This window comes from Glycine soja, chromosome 7 (genome assembly GCF_004193775.1).
Source record: "Glycine soja cultivar W05 chromosome 7, ASM419377v2, whole genome shotgun sequence".
Taxonomy (NCBI): Eukaryota; Viridiplantae; Streptophyta; class Magnoliopsida; order Fabales; family Fabaceae; genus Glycine; species Glycine soja.
The window spans coordinates 18,056,704-18,076,581 of record NC_041008.1 but is presented as its reverse complement, the minus strand read 5'-3'; the positions used below and the strand labels follow the sequence as shown (position 1 = coordinate 18,076,581).

At 32.7% G+C, this 19,878-nt stretch overlaps 1 protein-coding gene across 2 annotated transcripts; it reads left to right on the top strand.

The window, feature by feature from the left end:
- Nucleotides 1-2,513: 2,513 nt before the first annotated feature.
- Nucleotides 2,514-17,573, top strand: LOC114419064. Of its 2 annotated transcripts, none has more exons than XM_028384662.1 (23): nucleotides 2,514-2,699; nucleotides 3,315-3,389; nucleotides 3,486-3,560; nucleotides 3,679-3,751; nucleotides 4,779-4,901; nucleotides 5,681-5,850; nucleotides 6,913-7,065; nucleotides 7,898-8,041; nucleotides 8,505-8,565; nucleotides 8,737-9,047; nucleotides 9,346-9,477; nucleotides 9,573-9,692; nucleotides 10,169-10,255; nucleotides 10,406-10,537; nucleotides 10,685-10,802; nucleotides 10,899-11,024; nucleotides 11,911-12,045; nucleotides 12,968-13,110; nucleotides 13,257-13,397; nucleotides 14,343-14,669; nucleotides 15,605-15,730; nucleotides 16,319-16,398; nucleotides 17,118-17,573. In XM_028384662.1, exons 3-21 carry the CDS (start codon nucleotides 3,504-3,506, stop codon nucleotides 15,686-15,688), a joined length of 2,637 nt encoding a protein of 878 aa, XP_028240463.1. In that variant the 5' UTR covers nucleotides 2,514-2,699; nucleotides 3,315-3,389; nucleotides 3,486-3,503; the 3' UTR covers nucleotides 15,689-15,730; nucleotides 16,319-16,398; nucleotides 17,118-17,573. The 2 variants fall into 2 exon arrangements, with proteins under 2 accessions (XP_028240463.1, XP_028240465.1); XM_028384664.1 differs by having other exon boundaries at nucleotides 16,319-16,402.
- Nucleotides 17,574-19,878: the final 2,305 nt, after the last annotated feature.

Here is a 19,878-nt window from a genome sequence, read left to right as displayed (position 1 = left end):
TAGTTGCTCTTCCAAGTTCTAAGGATTAACCACATTTTCCAATGCTTAAACCTTAACACAACATATAAATGGATGATCAAGCAAAATACATGAAAATAAACACATGAAGAAGCAAAGGCAATAACAATAATATTAAATAGATAATGAGAGTTTTTACATCAAGAGAGTTCGGTGGAGATTCCCCAACAATGAAGTGTTTAGCCCTCCATTAACATGGAGAGCTCAACTATAAAAAAAGTGGAAAAAGCAAGGGAAGTGGATGATGTGATGTGAAATGAGGAAGAAGTGGGCTATTAAATGTCTTCTTTCAACCTATGCTCTAGGGTTTTTGTTCTTTCTCCCCAGAAACGTCATATCTTCCTCTTTTTTTGCCTACTTTAAAGCCTCTTGGGTTTCACAATCCGCGACTATTCGTTAAGTGCACAGGCTGAGCTAAGTGCGAGTAAGTGGCTAGGCGCTGAGCGAGCTAAACACACGCTAAGCGAGCTGACTGCACACTTAGCGCGAACAATGTTGGCTGCAAGCTCTCCAGGCTGCTTCTTCATGCTGGGCAGGTCTCTTCCCGTTGAGCAGCTAAACTGGCTAAGCAAGATTCATGCGCTGAGCGCGAGCCTTCAAACTTCACTTCTTAACTTCCCTTGCTCGAAATCTACAAAAATTCAAATCAAAATAGTATAAATTATCATGTTAAGATCTTCATTGTGTAAAACTCATAGGAAATCAACTTTCTAATGATTCACACAAAAAGAAACAGTAAAAGTGGAGGAACATTGCTAATTTTCATGTGTTTTAGTGCATATTTTACTTATGAATATCAATTATTAGTATCTTTCTTAATGAACATATACATCTTAACCTTTTCAAATAGTTGTTTAAAAAAAAAACACCATTACCCTTTTAGAAGTTTTTCTTGTTGCTTCTACAAAAGTTAAAATATATAGTTTGATTATAACTTTTTTAAAAATAAAAATACTAAAATCGTAAAATTTCAGTCGTCCCAAAGATTTAAACTTTATTATTTTTTGTATTTATACTCGTATAACTTCCTACAAAGAAAATTATCGGTATCCAACACAAAAATTATCTACTAGACAGCACAAAATAGAAATAACTAAAATTCTCGCTATAAATCCTAAAAAAATGCTGTCTTTTATGCCATCTTTGACATGTGTTTTGTGTTAAAGGATAATTACAGTACATCTTTATCCTAGTTTTGATAAATTTTATCACCTAAATTTTATTTTTATAAATTTTATCATTCAAATTTTTTATTTTTGTATATTTTATCATCATTAACAAAGATGAATGATTTAGATTTTAATATCAATTATAATTATATCCAATATAAAAATCATTTTTTTATATCGATTAAATTAGATCTAATAAAGAAAGTCATTTTTCTACGTCTATTAAAAATACAATCAATAATCAATGTACAAAATGTTAAAAAGTAATTTTTTACATGGTTTTATTACCAACATGATAATACAATATATAAAAAATGAAAATTTAAATAATAAAATTTATAAAATATTAAAAGTTGTATAATAAAATTGGTGAAAAAAAAAATTAAATTATAAATTCACAAAATTATTAAAGTTGGATGGTAAAGTTTAAAAAATAAAATTTATAAAATTAAGAATCTTTGTTAATAAAATTTGCAATTAAACTTTTATACTACTAAGAGAATTTACAACTTAGTACAACATAGGAAAAGACCCCTCTTGACGGGAAGGACCCCCGGTTAGTTGTATTCGACGACGTTGCCTGCGGCCTCTGTCTCTTCTGTTTAAGGGCCGTTGTTGTTGCTGGCAGCTCCTCTCTCGTGCTGCTAGGTGTGAGACAATTTATTTCTTCAGTGCTCCTCTTTTTTATGGCATCCTTAAGGGTGAGTAGTAAATTACTAATATGTTCTGCACCATAACACAACAATTTGGGAATTAATTATAAGGGTATTTAGGAAAAAATATTATAATGGAGGTATATATAAGGGTGTTCAAATTCAGACCCATCTAAAATAAAAATAAAAAATCACTAAATAAAATAAAAAATCAAACCAAATTGATTTATTTTGTTATGCATTTTATGCAAATATCATTGTGTTTTGTAGTGTTATGTTAATGTATACTACTTTTCTTTCATACCATTTTTTTTAAAGATATATTTAGTTTAAAATAGATGAAAATTCAGGGATTTAACATATTAATAAATATGGTAGATTGTTATCAACAATTTTTTTAATGCAAATTTATTTAAAATATGAAAAGAAAGTATATAAATTTTAATGAAATAATATTTTAATAAGAATCCCAAAAATTAAAGAAACCAAGTCGTAAAATATTAATTTGGTTTGATTGAGATTTTATTTTAAATGAAAATAAAATCAAATTTAACCAGATATGTTTTTTAAACTTGATTCCAATGATTTTTTCAATGAAAATCAAATCAAACCAAGCACACATACCTTAGGTATATTTGTTATATGGGGAAGGCATAATTATAGTGGGCCGTTAAAGGCTTAGTCCGTTGCCGCCACCGCTACAACGAGAGCAAAGCTTCGTAGCATAGCAGCAGCCAGCAGCACTTGGAGTTCCGACTTCGGCTTCTACTTCTTCCTTCGCTTTCGCAGCGAGGCAACGCATCGCAACGAGATTCTCCAAGCTCTGCATCCCTCGGCGACGCCGTCCACAACCTACTGTGTGAGCTTCTTCTTCTTGGTGTTGCTGTTGTGATTAATTTCTGGTTATGTTTTATTAACTGATGAAAAATGAAACCTTGGCGCGGCATGCATCGCATGTTCCCTATCATTTATCTTCACCCTTAAAATGATTCTTGCCCACAGCATTAGGTTTCAAGATGCTTTTTTATTTATTTTTTTTATTTTTTTGCATTTGGAGCTCACAACCCTGTTCTCCGAGTTTGGTCTGTGAGCGAATCTCTTGCATTCAATTTGTAATCCATCCCCTAAATGCTTTATAAGCATCGGATACTTTCATGGACTCAATTTTATTGTAGGCAGGGGAATTTCCCTAAACTTCTCTCTTTTTTCATTCCTTTCCTTTTTCCTTTCTTTTCTTTTATTTGAGCTGTATGGTTTGATACCTTTAAGTGAATTTGCCCCCAAGTGGATTGGATTTGAGTTAGGGTAATTCTCTCCGTGTCTTTGTTCATGCTTCATAGGACCGACCAAAACTTCGCTTTAAGGGATGCCAAGAAAAAAATATATGTGGTTTAGTAAAAAAAATTGAATTTGTTGCATTTATGCGGTTTTGTATAACTGAAATTGGGCCTTCTTTTGCAAACAAAACAAATAGACACTCATGCCATTGTGCTGCTACAAGGAGCATAGAGGCAGCAGCATTGTGAATACCATTAAAAATCAGTTACAGGTACTTCTTCCTTCGCTTTCGCCCTTCCTATGAATTAGTACATTGAATGGCACTAGAATCTAACTCAGCTTTTGCTTTTGCTTCTGCTTTTTTCAGTTTCATTATTAGTGCAAGATGCCTCGTTCTAAAGCCAACAACAACTCAAAGAAACTGAAGGGCATTGACTTCAAGGTTTCCCCTATGGCCCTAGCACTGCCCAACTCTATAATATGCATTTCTGCATGTGTAAAATTCTGTTTATGAGTATTTTGTAGCTTTTAAACATGGGTCACTTGTTCAAAATTTTCAGAAAATAAGGCGAAAGGTTGGGAGGAAACTGCCACCACCTAAGAATACAACAGATACTGAAATTAAATCTAAAGGTACCCCTTCTGCTCCAAAATTAAAATAGGTTCTGTTCATCACATGTTCATTTACCAATGGGTGTGCATGGTTATCCAAATTAAAACTAGATATATAGTTTGAGTTTTGAAACCATATCACTTTTTTTTTTTCCTGCAAAAATAGTATTATATTAATGAGTACCAGCGGTACTAAAAGTACATAATACAGGTCAGATCTGATCCCTTGACATTTGTTACGTCTATGGAACCATAATCTGATCTATGTGAAAACATTACAAAAATCTGCTCTGAAATTCTGTCCTCCTCATTTGAGGAATCCTACTCTAATTCTGTCCTCCTCACTTTTTTCTTTTTTAAATCTGGTTTGGTTTTTTGGCCAAATAGGTATATGGAGAAAACTGGATTTGGCTCAAAACCAGTTTTTGAACCAAACGTTATTCTAAAACCAGTTTTGAACTGATGTAAAATTAGTTATATATATATGAAGTTTGTAAAAAAATGGTTTTGAAACTGATTAACCGAACCATTTGTTAAGAAGTAATAAACCGGTTTGGTTTGAAAATCGGTTTACATTCTATGGATTTTTGGAATGTGGTTTGCGTTGGGTTATGGATTGGTTAAGTTTAATTGCTTCTTTTGCACACCCTAATAGTCTACTACCATTTTGTGTTAGCAAAGCAAAGTGCAAGACACGGTGAAATTTGTTGTACTTGTATTAACTTAATAACTTGTTTGATTTTGTTGATGCAAATAACAATCTGAGCTGTTTTCTTTTGCCATACTTCAAAGTTTTCACAAAAAATAACATAAAATAAAATTCTACACTATCCTGTCAAATTAAAATATATTTATATTTTGTCTGAAGTTTAAGAATGTCCATCTGCTTCTGCTGTTAATACTTATATAGTATAGAATCTCTCTTTTCCTCCCTCCGTATCTCTCTCTTACAACCCAACAAATGGAATTTCTTTTTAATTGTTTTACAACATTTATTTACAAATGACTTTAATGTCATGAAATAAGTTAACAAACATGTCTTCAACAGCAATTGTTCTTCCGGAACAGAGTCTTGCGGCAGAGAAGGCAGGTTTGGCTGTAAACAAGAAAGGTTTGACTTTAAAAGAACTTCTCCAGCAAACATCTCATCACAATCCAAAAGTTCGTAGAGGTATATTTATTTTTTTATAATATATTGTAATTATCTAATTGCCTTTAAATGTACTTATTAGTGTCATTAATCCTCTACATAACTATAGAACAAATTCTGTATGTTTTAAACCGATAAAATCTTCAAAAATATTATTCTTGATAAGCTGAGTTGAACAAAATTTTTCAGCTTAATAGAGATTAGCTTATTAAGCTATTAACCTTAAAAGTTAGAGGCCTGTTTATACTAGTGCACTTGCTACTAACATGTGATCATGTGGAGGGAATGTGACTGATTGAATTACGTAGATAATTCTAGCTATTTATTACAATTGTAATGTATTTTGTGTTCATATAATTAATGGAACTTTTTTATGAATTCAAATAACAATGAACCTTGGTTTGGAGCTGAAACACCAAGCCAAAACCTTGGTTTTGGTTTAGTTTTAAATTTTTGAGGAATGATAGCTCAAGTTGGTTCGAGTTTAAGCTTGAAGCCTAAAAATCAGTACCATGGATGCTGTGTCAATATTAGTCATTATTTCCAATCTGTCAAAAATAAAATTAAGCAGCCATTAATTATATTATTTGGATCTTATGAAAGTTAATCTAATGGCATGTCTTGATTGATTTAATGTCTTGGCTTGGTTTCTATTCCTAATATACTCTTAGTCTTTTTGAATTGTAATGTCACAGATTAATGTCATTGCGTTATTTAATCCAGTTAAGCATTCAAATTTTCATTTAAATTTGATAATCCTCATATTTAATACTCTTTCTTTTCCACCCTTTAAATTACAGATGCATTGATTGGTATTAAGGATTTATTCACCAGATATCCAGCTGAACAGAAGTTGCACAAATATGCTGCTGTAGAAAAACTTCGTGAGCGCATTGGTGATGATGATAAAGTGGTTCGAAAATCATTATATGATCTTTTTAAAGTAGTGATTTTACCTTGCTGTAAAGAGGTACTTTTCATTTTGTTTACTTAAATCACTTTTCTAATACATTGGGATGATGCACCATTATCATTTGGATGGATAAAATATTCTAGGCTGCAGCTTTTTTTCTCCTTTTTTGATAATAGAGTTCACGTAGAACAAAGAAAAAAACAGCAGGAGGATTAAGATTTTTCCTAAAGTTGGATAGGACACTATAGATATCGAAAAATAATGATAATGCACATCAACTCAAAAGAGCAGCCCAGTACATACTGGAAGCCCAGAACTAGAAGAACCTTTAAAATCTTATCAGCAAAACTGCAAAAGCCCAAAATGCCCAGGAATGGTGGGGTAGAAGAAATTTATGGTTAAAGGTTATGGAATCATGCTCCCACCAAATTAACCTCACTCCAGCTAAAAAGCGCAATATTTTCATCCTACTCCCTAAACCACTGATCCACACAAATGTTGAGCCATTCTAACTTCTTGTTGGCTTATGAAAAATATTTTGCAGAGAAAATTTCATCTGTTAGAAACTGAAATATATAGCATTTGTAAAGGATTTCAGTCAGGGATTATTAATTTCTGATTAGTCTAAAATTAGTTTAACAATATTTGATACCTTGACGGATTATTCATTGGCTTCCGGTTAAGGGATACCCCAGGTTCACAAAAAAAAAATGCATTTTGATAGTTATTCACCAAAATTTTATGCTTGATAAAGCCTTGGTACGCACTTTAGGGGAGCCTTAACAAGGAAAGGTGTAATATGGTGTTGGCTTGGAACATTGATATTGGATATTTTTTTCTCTTGTGAAAAAGTAAATAATGGTTTTTTTCTCATGATTTATGATTTGTTATATTGTCTCTGGTTATTGATCTATGATGCATTAAGATGTTTGATTGTAATACTCTATAACTCTCTGAAGCTGATTGCTATCCTCATTGTTTTTGAATTCTGATCGAGGATCCAATTATTTTTTTCCTCATGCACCCTGTAATCTTTATATGATTATATATCATTACAGTAAGGATTTGTAACACTTCAATTGCCTTATTATGTTACTTGGTTCTCCCTATATTTTGTAGGACAATCAAGAGCTGATCGTTTCTTTATTGATGCCTTACATTTTTAATGCAATGACTCATTTGGTGGTTGATGTTCGGATGATGGCATTTGATTTTTTAGACCTCATTCTTGAGTTTTATCCTCCTTCCTTTTCACCATCTTATGCAGAAAAGGTGATATTATCTGCCATATTTAAAATTTCTTTTGCCGACATGTTAGGATTGCTCCTTCAAATCATATTTTGTTTTAAGATGCAACTCTTTGTTCTATGGTGATTTTGGGGGGTGGGGGTGGGGTGAAGGTTATTTGCTCATGCAATAGCAGCAGTTGTGAGCTCTTTAAACTTCTCTGATGCTCTTGTAATTGGATTTTACTTCCACCTCTACGGATGAAGCTTTTAATAATTTATTGACACAATGTCAAAACCTTTGTTATACAGTTTCATGCTAGTGATCTTTGAATTTTATGATATTTTCTGTACTGAAATGTTGCCTAACAATAGGAAGAAAAAATAAGCCAATGCTTCAATATGTCTTTGGATTTTTTATAGAATTTTGTGTAGTGTTTAACCAGATATAACAATAGCTTAAAATTTACTTGAGGTGCAATTTCCTTGTTATTTTAAATATTCTTATTTCTGATATGTTGTTATTCTGAATTCCTATACGGTCAATAGAGTATTTTTTTTTTAATTATTAATACCGTTTGAATATTTGTCTGATGAATTTGGGAAATTTGCTTAAATTATTGCGGCAATTTATTTCGTAGTTCTGTTGGCAAAATACACTGCAATTCATTGCATTTCTATTTCCCATGGTTTTTCTTGATTGGTTTCAGTGCCTTCATTTTCTTTATCTATTTCCTAGCACGCTATTATATTCTTCATCTGCATGCTTTTATTCTTCAATTGTTGCTGAAATTGAGTTCTATATCTCTCCCGTTATTGTAGTTGTATTTTTGTATTTGATGCTTAGAATTCACTTATCTTGGTTGCATGGTTAACAGATTTTTCAGAATTATGAGGATATTCTAGTGAGGAACCAGTACTATTTACAGGACAAAGGAAAACTAAAGGATGCTCTTGCTGGGCTGGTTCGCTGCTTGTCACTCCTGCCATGGAATAAAGAAGAAACTGATTTGCACAATAAGGTATTTTATTTTCATTTGGCTGTGAAAATTAGTAAAGACTCTTTTACATGAATCGACAATACAATTGTAAATGCTCTGTTAGTCTTTTTAATTTAAGTTTTGCTATTTCTATGCATGACATAAACCTCTTTGCATTTTCATTTTAGCAATCTCTTTTGTCATTTCATTTCCACTTAGCTTTATGATTAAATTGGTTGATTTATGTGCATCTGGAACTTGTAACTTCTTCTCAGGATACATGTAGTACTTTGTAATCTTGCACAACTCATAATTTCACAATACTATTCGGATAAATACATATACTATGAATAGAGTGGGAGTTATGACTATGATTTATATTTTTGGCTTTTCAGACCTGGTAAGTTTCTGCTGTGTGAAACATCTCATTGTGATTAATGTTGACTTTATTTTATCTTTTGTGCATTCACCAATTTATTTCTAATACTTTTTCTAATTTTAATAGGATGCTACTGGACAAAGGGTGTTGCATGCCTTTGAAGTTGATGTGTCTATGAGCTCTAATGGTATGCTAACTTCAAAAAAAAAAAAAAAACAATTTGATTTTGAAACAAATAACTAATTGACTGCTGTTGCATGAGTTTGCATAATTTTCAAATATTTAAAAGTTTTGTCAAGCTTTTATGTTCTTAACAATTGTCTGACAGTCCTGTTCTATGCTTTATCTGTTTGTGTAGGTTTTTCTTGTATCATAAAGAATTTGAAGGATCTAGTGCCAGTATTAATAAATAGTTTCCTGGAATTTATTCCATTGGTTCATTCTATGGAAAGTCTTGAAGGGAAGTCTTTTGGTTGTATGATATCCATTCTTCATAGCATATATCTTATAGTCAGGTCTATTGCTTATGGGACTGATAAGGATTCAGAATCCCCAAGTTCTCAAGGTGGACCTGATGCAGCTGTATGGGATGTTAACATCTCTTCTGCATTCTTGAAGAAATTATTTCCTCGTTTCCCCCTCAACCCGGTTGATCATCTTTCTGAAAAGGTGTGTGATTGTGTGTGTCGATTTTACCCTTTAGTGGGGACTGGTGAGTAGAACAATAATTGTAAAATTGTGGTCTAAAGAGAAGATAGAACTATTCATATAAAATTGGCATGTTATGGTCAAGTATATTTCAAAAATAAATTAGTTTACCCCTATAAAAAGTTTGTGGTGGATTACCCTTTTTCTGCTGTGTTGTGGTGATCTGGTTCCATTTGTGACATGGAGTGGGGGGAAGCAGCAGGACTGTGATATTCCTCTAATTCCAAATAAACTAATTCTTTCTTCTTTTACTTTGCAGGATTGTGATAGGTTGTTTGACTTGAACATGATCGTTGCCAAAATATTTTTTGAATTAAATGAATGGACGAGTCTTCCTCCTAATTTGTTGGAGACATTTCTAGAATTTTTTGAAAATGCTTTGCTTGGGAAGGTTTGATACATAACATAATCCTTTTTAAGTTTCATTATCAGTTGAAAATAGTGGTCATTCTACATCTGAAATTGACTTGAATTGTTAGTATACAGTTCTGCAGGGCTACACAGTCTGGTAAGGCTGTCTGGGAAGAGTGTTTAGTTCAGCTCCTTTCATTTATTCCTAAATTTCTTTCACGTGGGGCAAGCTCTTGGACATCACGTCTTCTTCAGGTTTGACTTGACAGTTGCCACATGAATTCCAAATAATTTATTTTTGTTGGAACTTTGGAAGCCATTAATTTGGATATTCTGATTTTTTTTTATTCTACAGTGGCTTTTGGTTTCTTTTTAGTTTTTATTATATGTTGATATGGTATGTTTTCAATTACTTCAATAATTACAAAAAATGTCATCTTCTATTTTCAATTGTTTCCTGTTTCCAAGATGTTGTCAGAGATATGGTAGAAGCCTGATTTTCTTGTTTTCACCATCTCCCAGTCCCTTGTGACTTCTTGAAAATAATAAAGAAAGGGTGACCTTTTTGTTAATCAGTGAAAATATATTAACTAAACTGAAAACAGTAAATAAACTGAACACTGCATTAATTTTCTGGTTTTGTATTATTTTGTACCATGTTTATGGTAATTATGTTTTTCCTTTCCACAGGTTTTGATGTTGCTATTAACATGGAATTGTGGCACTTGCAGGCTTTTACCCAGACATTTAGGGAAAGCAAGCCAGGTTCCTTGCTGAAATTGGCCTGTGTTTCTGCTATTGAAGATATGCTAACTCCTGTAAGTTTGGCTTCATATCATTCTAGGAACTTCTTTGAAATGAAATTCTTGACTTTTGGATAATCTTATGATTTATGAAAGCAATTTATTTCCTTCCTCTTCTCTCCCTTTCCATATTAACATTTATTTTTGTCTTTGGTTCAAATCTAGATTGAAAGCATGCTTTCCATAGAGACAAGCAATCCAGAAAATTTAGAACTTCAAGATGCTTTACTCGCATGGATTAGAGAGCTCCCTCTGTTGCTTATCCAGCTTGGAGATAAACACCCAACCTGCTCCCAGGTAGTCATTATTTTGATTCGAAAAGCAGCTTTTTATGTGAAATTCCTGGATTTGACAGAATTTTGAGAGATCAATGTGCTTTAGTATTGATCTTAAATCTGCAATTTAGTGTCTTGTTTTACCTAAAATGTTCAATGTTCATCATAGGTTGTGTTACGCCTTCAACTTCGTATTGGACAATGCTCTTTGTTGAATTCATCACTTGTTTGTATGTATGACAACACACAGTACTCATTGCTAGATTTTTATTGTACATGTCAAGGAGGTAAACATGAACATGCTGTTGACATCAATATTAATTATACATTACCTGTGTGAGTTATTCTTTGGCTTCTAAGTTTTTGGCTTTTTCATCTTGCAGGACAGATATGTTATGGTCCTTTTCTCAGGCTTCCTAGAGAATCTCAAGAGCTCTCTTTATGTTCCCTTTACTATTTCTCTTATTTGGACCTGCCTATTTTAAAGTCAATAGCTTGTTGTTGCCTAAGTAAGCTTTTGCGCATGTTTTAAATTTGACTAACTTGATATTTTTTAATGAATTTTTAGTTCACCATATCTCTTCACTTAACATTTTACCTACTATCATTTGCATAATTAATATTAAATGTTATTAAATTTTACCATGATACATGATGGCAAGTTATTGAAAGGCTTATCATTTAAATTTAAACATTAAATATAAGAGAAAAAGGTTGTCTTTGAATTAGTTGAATGTGAGATTTTGTTATTTGAGGAGAATAAGTTTCCAACTTTGTTCTTTCTTTACTTCTAGTAATATTAATAAATGTGAGGTATAGCATAGAAGTCCAACTACTTTGATTTTTTTTTTTTTTGAGGAATTTTTTTTCGGAAGCATCTTAGTCTATGTCCTCAAAGATTTAAGTAATATTTATTTAATAAAAAAACATGTAATTGGTGTGTCATCAAATAAAAAAAATGAAGATATTTGTCTGACTTGGAAGCCTTATTTTTTATTTATTTTTATGGCCTCCAGTAAACAATGATGATGGGACTTTTCAATCAAGAAGTACATAATGTGGTTTATTTTTGTTAAAATCTTGTAATGTTGATTTTAAAATTGGGACTTTCCCCCCAAAGTAAATGTTACAGTGATAAGACATTGTTTCTAAGTTATCCGGGAGAGATGCCTACAAGGACTCTGATATTAACGAGAAATAAGTGTTTTGATAAGTTAAAGCAATGGAGGATACTTTTGTATGGTACTTTTTCCTCAATCCTCACTTCCTGTGTCAGTGCTTTTAATGTGCAATGTAGCCAATGCCTTTAAAGTTGGAATAGGATTCAGATACTAATTCTGTACAAGTTTCTGGCTTAAAGCTTATGAATATTAATTTTGTTTGTACTTATTGCAGGTGCAGATCTAGATCCCTATGTGTTATTTAGGATCATAGAGGTTCTCCATTCAGCCTATAGAGATGGACATATAAAAATTGCAGATTACTTGAGTGTTTTCATCACCTTGGTCTTGCGTTTCAAAGTTTCCCCTGGTAGCTTACAAAGATTTATTTGGACTACTTGTTTGAACTTGTAACTTCTGATAATATCCATTTCTTGTTTCACTTTTCCAATTTAGAGCTTTTGTACATTATACTCAGTAGTAGTGATCAGAAAAAACTAGAAGGGGTTGAAATTGGCAATGCAAAACAACATATTCCATGTAATAGAAATAGGACCCAAAAATTGAATAGGGAAACTGAACAGTATTGATACTGAAATATGACTAATCAGAGGGAGGGGAAACTTCTGTTACAACATGGAATTAAGGATAATTAAAAGGAAAACTAGACTGTAGGGGCAGAGCTCCTTGCAGAATGAAAATGAAGAAAACTGAAATAAGAATAATCCCTTTCATGAGGAAGAACCCCTTCACTCAGCCTATCCAGATATTTTTCACTCAAGAATCCTCATACCTCTCATTCTGCTACCTTCCCTCAAATATTCATTCTCTCTCCCCCTAGTATGATCCTCACATCTCCCTCCCCCACTCTCCTTCTAGCTATCCATTCTGTTATGCTCTCCTTCTCTTCCCTCCAAATCACATCTTACCCTTACCACTCCTCTTTATTTGTTAACTTCTAACTGCAGGCACAGTAAGCCCAATAGTTGGTTACCCTTCACCTTGTCTACATTGCTAATTTTCATCTGTACTTATCTATCCAATTTGCATTCCTACCACCTATATTTGGCTTCTTGGTAACTTGTAAATAACAATATTTATATAGCATTTTTTCCATGTTCTTGAGCTAGAAAAGCTACTGAATTGAGGAAAGTTGTGTTCATCCCTGGCCAAGAAAAAGCTAATTTAGTTATCTATGGTTATTGAAATAGCTATATTTATCAATCTTTTAAACCTACTTTTGGTAGTCAGTCTTCTGGCATCAGAAATGTTATTCTTTTTTAATTCTGCAGAAATCGGTTCTGCTGGTTTTAAGAGTGATCCACTCTGCCAAACTTTGAAGTCAATGACAACTGTTCTTTGCTCATACATGGCACAGATGGGTGACAATTCTCTTGTTCTGCAGATAGTAGAGAAAGTGATAATTGATCAGATAGTAAGTTGACACAATTGTTTGTTTTGAGCTTTCTTTTGCATTCAGATTTTTTTCTTGTATTTTTCTGGTGCTTGCTTGTTAGCTCATTTAGAGGTTTTCTAGAAGAATGACTCCTCCATTTCTCTTACTGATATTTTGTACCACAGCCACAAAAGCCTTCTTTGGATAATAGTTGCTCTCTCCTGAGAATGCTTGTTACAGTGGATTCCAAGCCCACAAGACTTTCTGAACAAAGCATTATCATTCTAGGCCAGCATCTTTCTGAATATCTGATGGATGCTGTGCAGGTGCGTATGCTGCCAAAAACTCTGACAAGCCATCAATATATGTTTGAAGCTATGTTGTTTCCTACATACATGTCTCCCTTAATTTTGTCCTTAATTTTGTTTTGAAAGTCAAATTGTTTAGAATGTCTTTGAAATATTATGATTGCTTGGTATGATATCTTACTATATAAAATAAAGATTGACAAGTTTTAAAAAGAAATGCAGAATCTGCAAAATATCTACGAGACATTATTATTTTATAGGAGATGGTGGGAATAATTTCTAAATCCTGCCTACTTCCCAGTTGATTGATTTTGGTTTATTTCCTTTGTTGATAATTGTTTTTGGAATTATCTAACGAGAGATATCAACATCACCCTTTTAACCGAAGTGAGAATTCTTTCAGAAAAATGTCGACTTGACCATTCTATGGGTGCTTACACCCTACTTTTGAGCTAGGACTTGATTCTTTTTTATTTTTCTTGCATTAATTTAGTGTTTTTTTTAATGGCTGAAGGTTCCATAGTTGAGGGTATATAAAACTAACCCTTCGGCCTCAAGGGTATTATTTGTAACAAATAACCAAGATCTTTTCATTTTCTCATCCTGCTTTAGAGACATCTATCAATTATTATTATTATTATTATTATTATTATTATTATTATTATTATTATGCTAGATCCCTATTATGTTTTCTGAAACTAGTACGTGCTTCTTGCAATTTATCATCATTTTCTTTTCTTTTCAAAAGCATTGGGTTTTAATTTTTGTTGACAACATGAATTGATTTAATTATTATATATATTTTAGTTTTTTGCTAGATTCCTAGTATGTTTTCTGATTCTAGTAAGTACTTCTAGTAATTTATCTTAGTTTTATTTTGTTATTTTTCCTAAAGCAACGGATCTTAATTTTTGCTGATATGAATTGATATTTTTCTTGATCATATATTTCACTGTACCACAGTGCATTCCAGAAGATGGTGATGAACAGGGGACTCCCTCCATTCAATTAAGTACTCGGCATTATTATCTCCTACCTTGTTTTTTCTTGTTTGATCGGTGCCATAAACTTATGAATCTTGTGTTGAAGAGAATGGGATCAGCTATAACTGAAAGTAGTTTGTCACCGATATCTGATAAATGCACTCAACATACAAGGAACTGTTTGGATAGAGTGAATGCTGTCACTTCTGTACTTTTTTTGATGCACAAGGATGCTAAATTGCAACCGATTATGTCTTTATTCAAGGAAGATATTGATAACGTCATACATAAAGTTTTTTCTTTAAAGGTAGGCTCAACCTTAGTGATCAAGAACATCTATTGATTGCTATTTTGAAGCTTGCTGTTCATAACTATTACTTATCTGCAAGAATTTCTTTTGGTTGGATAAAACAAAATTGTGAGTTTTAATAAAGGTTTTCAGTATTTTGTGATTGTCTATACTACTGTATGTAGATAGTTACATCCTCTACAGTGAGGCTTTGTGGCCTGCAACATACTAGGGATCATTTGCTTTTGGGATGTGTATCTGCACCAAATACATGCACACACTCCTTTATCATTTAATCCATAATATCACCTTTTGTTTTGGCAGCATAAAGTTCAAGTAGAGTGCTTATTGCATGCAATTATGCTAAATATATTGGCTAGCTTTCTGTAGGAAATAACTTCAAGGAAGATATGAAATGAATTACAATATTACATGGAAAGGTGTTCCTGTATTGACAATTTAGTGTAAAATGGGCTATTTTAAGACAAGATAATTCATTATCTTGAAAAAGGTTTGGTAATGGATTTGAAACATAACAATGTCTCCATTGTTGCTTCTATTATACTTAGATAAACTGTGGTAGGATGCCTTTGGTGCATTTATTTTAATCTGACCCATGAACTCTTGGGTGTTTATGTCCAAGTTACATCAGCACTCAGGCTTCTGCAGTAAAACACTGCTCAGGCCTTAATGGTTTCTTAGACAAACACATAGTCAAGCTAGTAGATACTAAATTTGGTTGGGTTGAAATCTGGTAATGGAACATTGCAAGTTTCCCAAAGAATACTTGTGCTGTGACATAATGATTTGATGTATTTTCATTTTTGTTTGTCTGACTGTTCTGTTAACTGTGGGATGAGTTTATTATTCTTGTTATTGTTCTGTTAACGTATTTAGTTTCCCAAAAAAAATTAATAGGCGTTCTTTGATTATTTCTTTTATTTTTTATGTAGACATCAGGGCGGATCAGTACGACAATTGAAGAAAGGCATGAAATACAATGTGCATTTGAACAACTGAAAATCTTAACGGGATAACAATTTTCAAGAAGGATGTTCTGAATTGAGAAACTGGTTCATGTATGTTTTTAAAGCTTGCTAGCAAATTTTTCTGACATATCATTCATCTTCATGTCATTTTATTATGTATCTGTTGGAATTTCGTATTTTGTTGTCTAGTGTGTACCATATAATACATCTTCAGGAATTTCAGAATAATTCTAGTGCTGTTTTTTGGTTTGTTCACTTGTCAGGGGTGAGGAGTGTCGTTGGGACATGTCTTCTAGTGTCTCTTGCTTTTGTGTATGACCTGTTTGAATTGAGCTATTCATCATAAAGATGACCCCACCTGCAATGTTGAATTTACAAACCAATGTTTATCATCTTCCTTCTCTGTCTTCGTCTTCCCTCCTCTTTTTTTGAGATATCATGTTTATCTTCTTTCTATCACTTTGTTCAGCTTAATCTTGCTAATAATTTTTTTTGCTTCATTTGTGTGCATTCAGCCTTTCAAATGAATCATACTATCCATGACTGCCAAGGTCACCAAAAAACATGAATAAAAATGTCATAAGTTGCTTAATCTATTATTCACCAAAAAAAAAAGTTGCATAATCTATCCCTGAATATAGCAATTGGGTAGTTCTGATATGCTCGAGTCCATGACAGGATATTTGCAGGCATCGTTGGCATAGAAGGGAGTTTTTTTTGTCAAATTGACAGGCAGAGGACATGGACTGAGCTCTGGGGTAGGTAAAATGTTATTCATATATATATATATATATATATATATATATATATATATATATATATATATCTTGTGAGGGAGCCTTTTTTATGTTAGAGTGAGTAGTAAATCTAGGTTATTAGATATATCATCATGAACGGTCAAGATTAATACACAGATTGTGTTAAAAGTTAAATGACTTTTTTAAGTGATCACAAACATTAAATTTTGACCATTTATGCATAATTGTACAATTCAAATTTACTTCACTCATTTAAAAATGTCTTTTCTCTAGATTTTCACTAGATATGCTCTTTCTCTCTTATTTTATCAAATTATGTTATAGTGTAAATTATACCAACTATGACACCATTCAATAATTTTTAATTGAATAATTTTATCTCAAAATTCACCATTATATCGAAAGCTCCTTTAAAATGGGCAAACTTTATTAGAGAGACTAAAATTAATCATCTAAAATTTGATAGGGTCTAAAAATGGGCCAATTTTTTGATAGGGACTAAAAATCGAATCGAAATTTGAAATAGTTGAGGGACAAAAAACTTAATTAATCCTATTTTTAAAATATATATAAACATGAAGCATTTGATCATCTTATTATTGTTCATTTATTTGCAAAGTTAAATTAATCACCTTGTGTAGTTATATATCAACAATTGAATCAAGTAAAATCACATTTTAGGTAAAGTTATTGACGGTGTAATATTTGGTGTTATGCAGGTGTAATTTGATCTCTCTCCATATGTGTGCGCCCTTTTTGTCTTAGATTGCTTCCGAGTTGTAACTTTTTCTCTCTAACTTGCGGTGAAGTCTGGATCAAAACTGGTAAACTTTGTTAGGGTAAACGCGGCATCAGTTTTATTACTCTCAGAGCATACTTGGCATTGGCATCCTCATCTACTAACCTACTTCTCCCGAGTTTAATTTGCAAGCAGTTTTGAGGCCTGCCTGCAGCAGGCACTTTATTTCACTTTGGAGAAATCTAAAGTTTGCATGCAGCCTCAGTTTTGTTTCACTGTGTTTCTATTAGCTAGCCTCGTGATGAGCGTCAATGGCTTAGACACAGTAGATATTATAGTTTTCGTGTTAATTTTCTTTCCTATACAAGTATACAACAATAGTGTTAAGACTAAAGATTTCTGACCAAAATTTTGATGATAGTATAACTTTATATGAGATTATTTAAAGTAATTTAACAAAGTCACCAAGTGTAAAAAATCAGAAGACGCTTGCAGCTAACAACAAATTTAAGCCTAAAGTCTCGTACTATATAATTATCTGCAGATCATTTGAAAGTTGCTCAAAGCAGTAACTTTCCTTGATACTGTGGTAGCTCATTTAAAATTAAACTTTGACAAAAATGGGTGAAGTATATAGGATGAGCAGTAAAGAAATAAGACAAAAGCATCAAATAAAATAAGATTGTTGCGCAAGAAAATATAGGTCACATGCATCAAATCTTTAAGAAGCTGTTGGTTTAATTGTTAAATTATACAAGAAGACAATTATTGTACAACGGCTTCATATATTTACTGAATCATGTTGAATAAATTCAAAAGCATGTTTGGAAGTTTGCCTCGAGATGAATAAAAATGTCATTGATGTATGATATAGGCAATAGAAAAAGGATAATTAGCAAGATGCTTGCTCCATGGATATGTCCCTGAATTTAGAAAAGTTTAAATATGCTTCCTTCATTTGATTTATTGGCAGCAAGATAGTGGTGAAGGAGATGTTGAAGGTCTCAAACAAGCAGAGTGGAATCAAGCCTTCACTGGAAATCAGTGCGATGTGTTGGAAAATGAGAAATGTATAGTAAAAGACGTATCAAATGACATTGTCGTTAAAGATTTATGTCGTTATGGATTTATGTCTCAAGGTACTACGAAAATTCCTCAAGAAATAATAGGCTCTTAAAGCTTAAGCAGAACAACTTTATCCTACGTTTAGATGGGCAATTAGAATTTGAAAGAAAAATATGATATTTGAATGACTTTCAATTGAATTTCCTACACCCAATGTTTGGATGGGTCACTTTTACAGAGCAAAACATTTTTTTATGAAATTTTGGCATTTTTACAAGATATTTAATTAACTAAAATAGTGAAATTTAAAATTCTACTAGAAGATATAGATGCATGTTCGCAATTAGAACTAGACATGCAAGTAAGCCCACTCGCGAAGCTTGCATTCAGCAAATTCCACAACCCGTAAAATCCATACAGTGAAGCGCATTCTAAACGTATCTAGGACGAAAACTGAATTTTTCTAATTTTATAGATAAGAAACATCTTTTAATATATATTTTTTTTCAATTGGATGTTTTCATCTAACTTCTTTTGACCATTAATTGTTAGACTTGGAGCTGACATTCCTATTAGATGCCTACGGATGTTTGGAAGAGTTTTGTTGCTGTTATGTAGTTCAATGTTTTTTCTAGGTAGCAGTCATGTCGGGTTATGATAGCAATCATTTCTTATCTAAAGTGTATGTTTAGATGGATAGCATATTCTCTGAAAGCTTTAACAACTATTCTATCACCATAGAACTTCCTCATTGATTGTCCTGTTTATTTTGTACTATCAACTGCATGTATTGATGTATAACCTTCGTTAGAAGGAAGACATAAAACCATATATAAGACATTAAAGAACAAATGTAGAAGTACAATCACAACAGTATTATGGAGAGAAACCAAGGAGAATTGAATCCCCATTTATGATTAAACAAACATAAATTATTGATGGGATTTTCGGATGGATCCACGTTTTCTTCTGTTTTTTTTTTCGTTTCAGTTTTTTCGGGAATTTGCTTTCTGAATTTGGTCCATTTTCCTCCCACGTTCAATCCTTATCTCTGCAAACGTTTAGTAATAAACTCACGTCTCTATCCTCAAACCCACATTCTGATCCGAATTGATTGAGCTATGTGATGGACAAATTCTATAGATAGGATGAAGTGCTCTCAGTTTTGTATCACCAAACCTACTTCTCTATTCAGAAAAATACATCATCTATTCAAAGTGAGTAAGGGTCTGGATAAACAAAGTTGTCTTTGGGTTCGTGCTTGTGCTGCTTCGTGTTTGATCTGCAATGGCTGGAAGTACACTTGTGTTGTTTAGCTTCTGCTGTTGGATCTGAATATGTCATTTAAATTCATTCACATGTTTAGATCAATATGTATATCTTTTACATTTGGTATCATAGCACTATATGTCTCTGTCTTGCTTCTATTTTGGAACTATATGTCAGTAATGTTGTTCTATTTAATGTGGCTGGAAACCTTCGAGTTCTCCTTTGTGTTGCTACTTTTTGCCCACGATGACATTAATGATTCACGAACCCATCTTATTGGTTGGAGGCCGGAGATGTTCGTGCATGTGACATCGTACCACTAGCATGGCGTGGCGTCGTCGTCGTTCCAGTTGGAGAAAGTGACGACGCTGGAGGCATCCACGACGGACTTCAGAGTGAAAAGCACG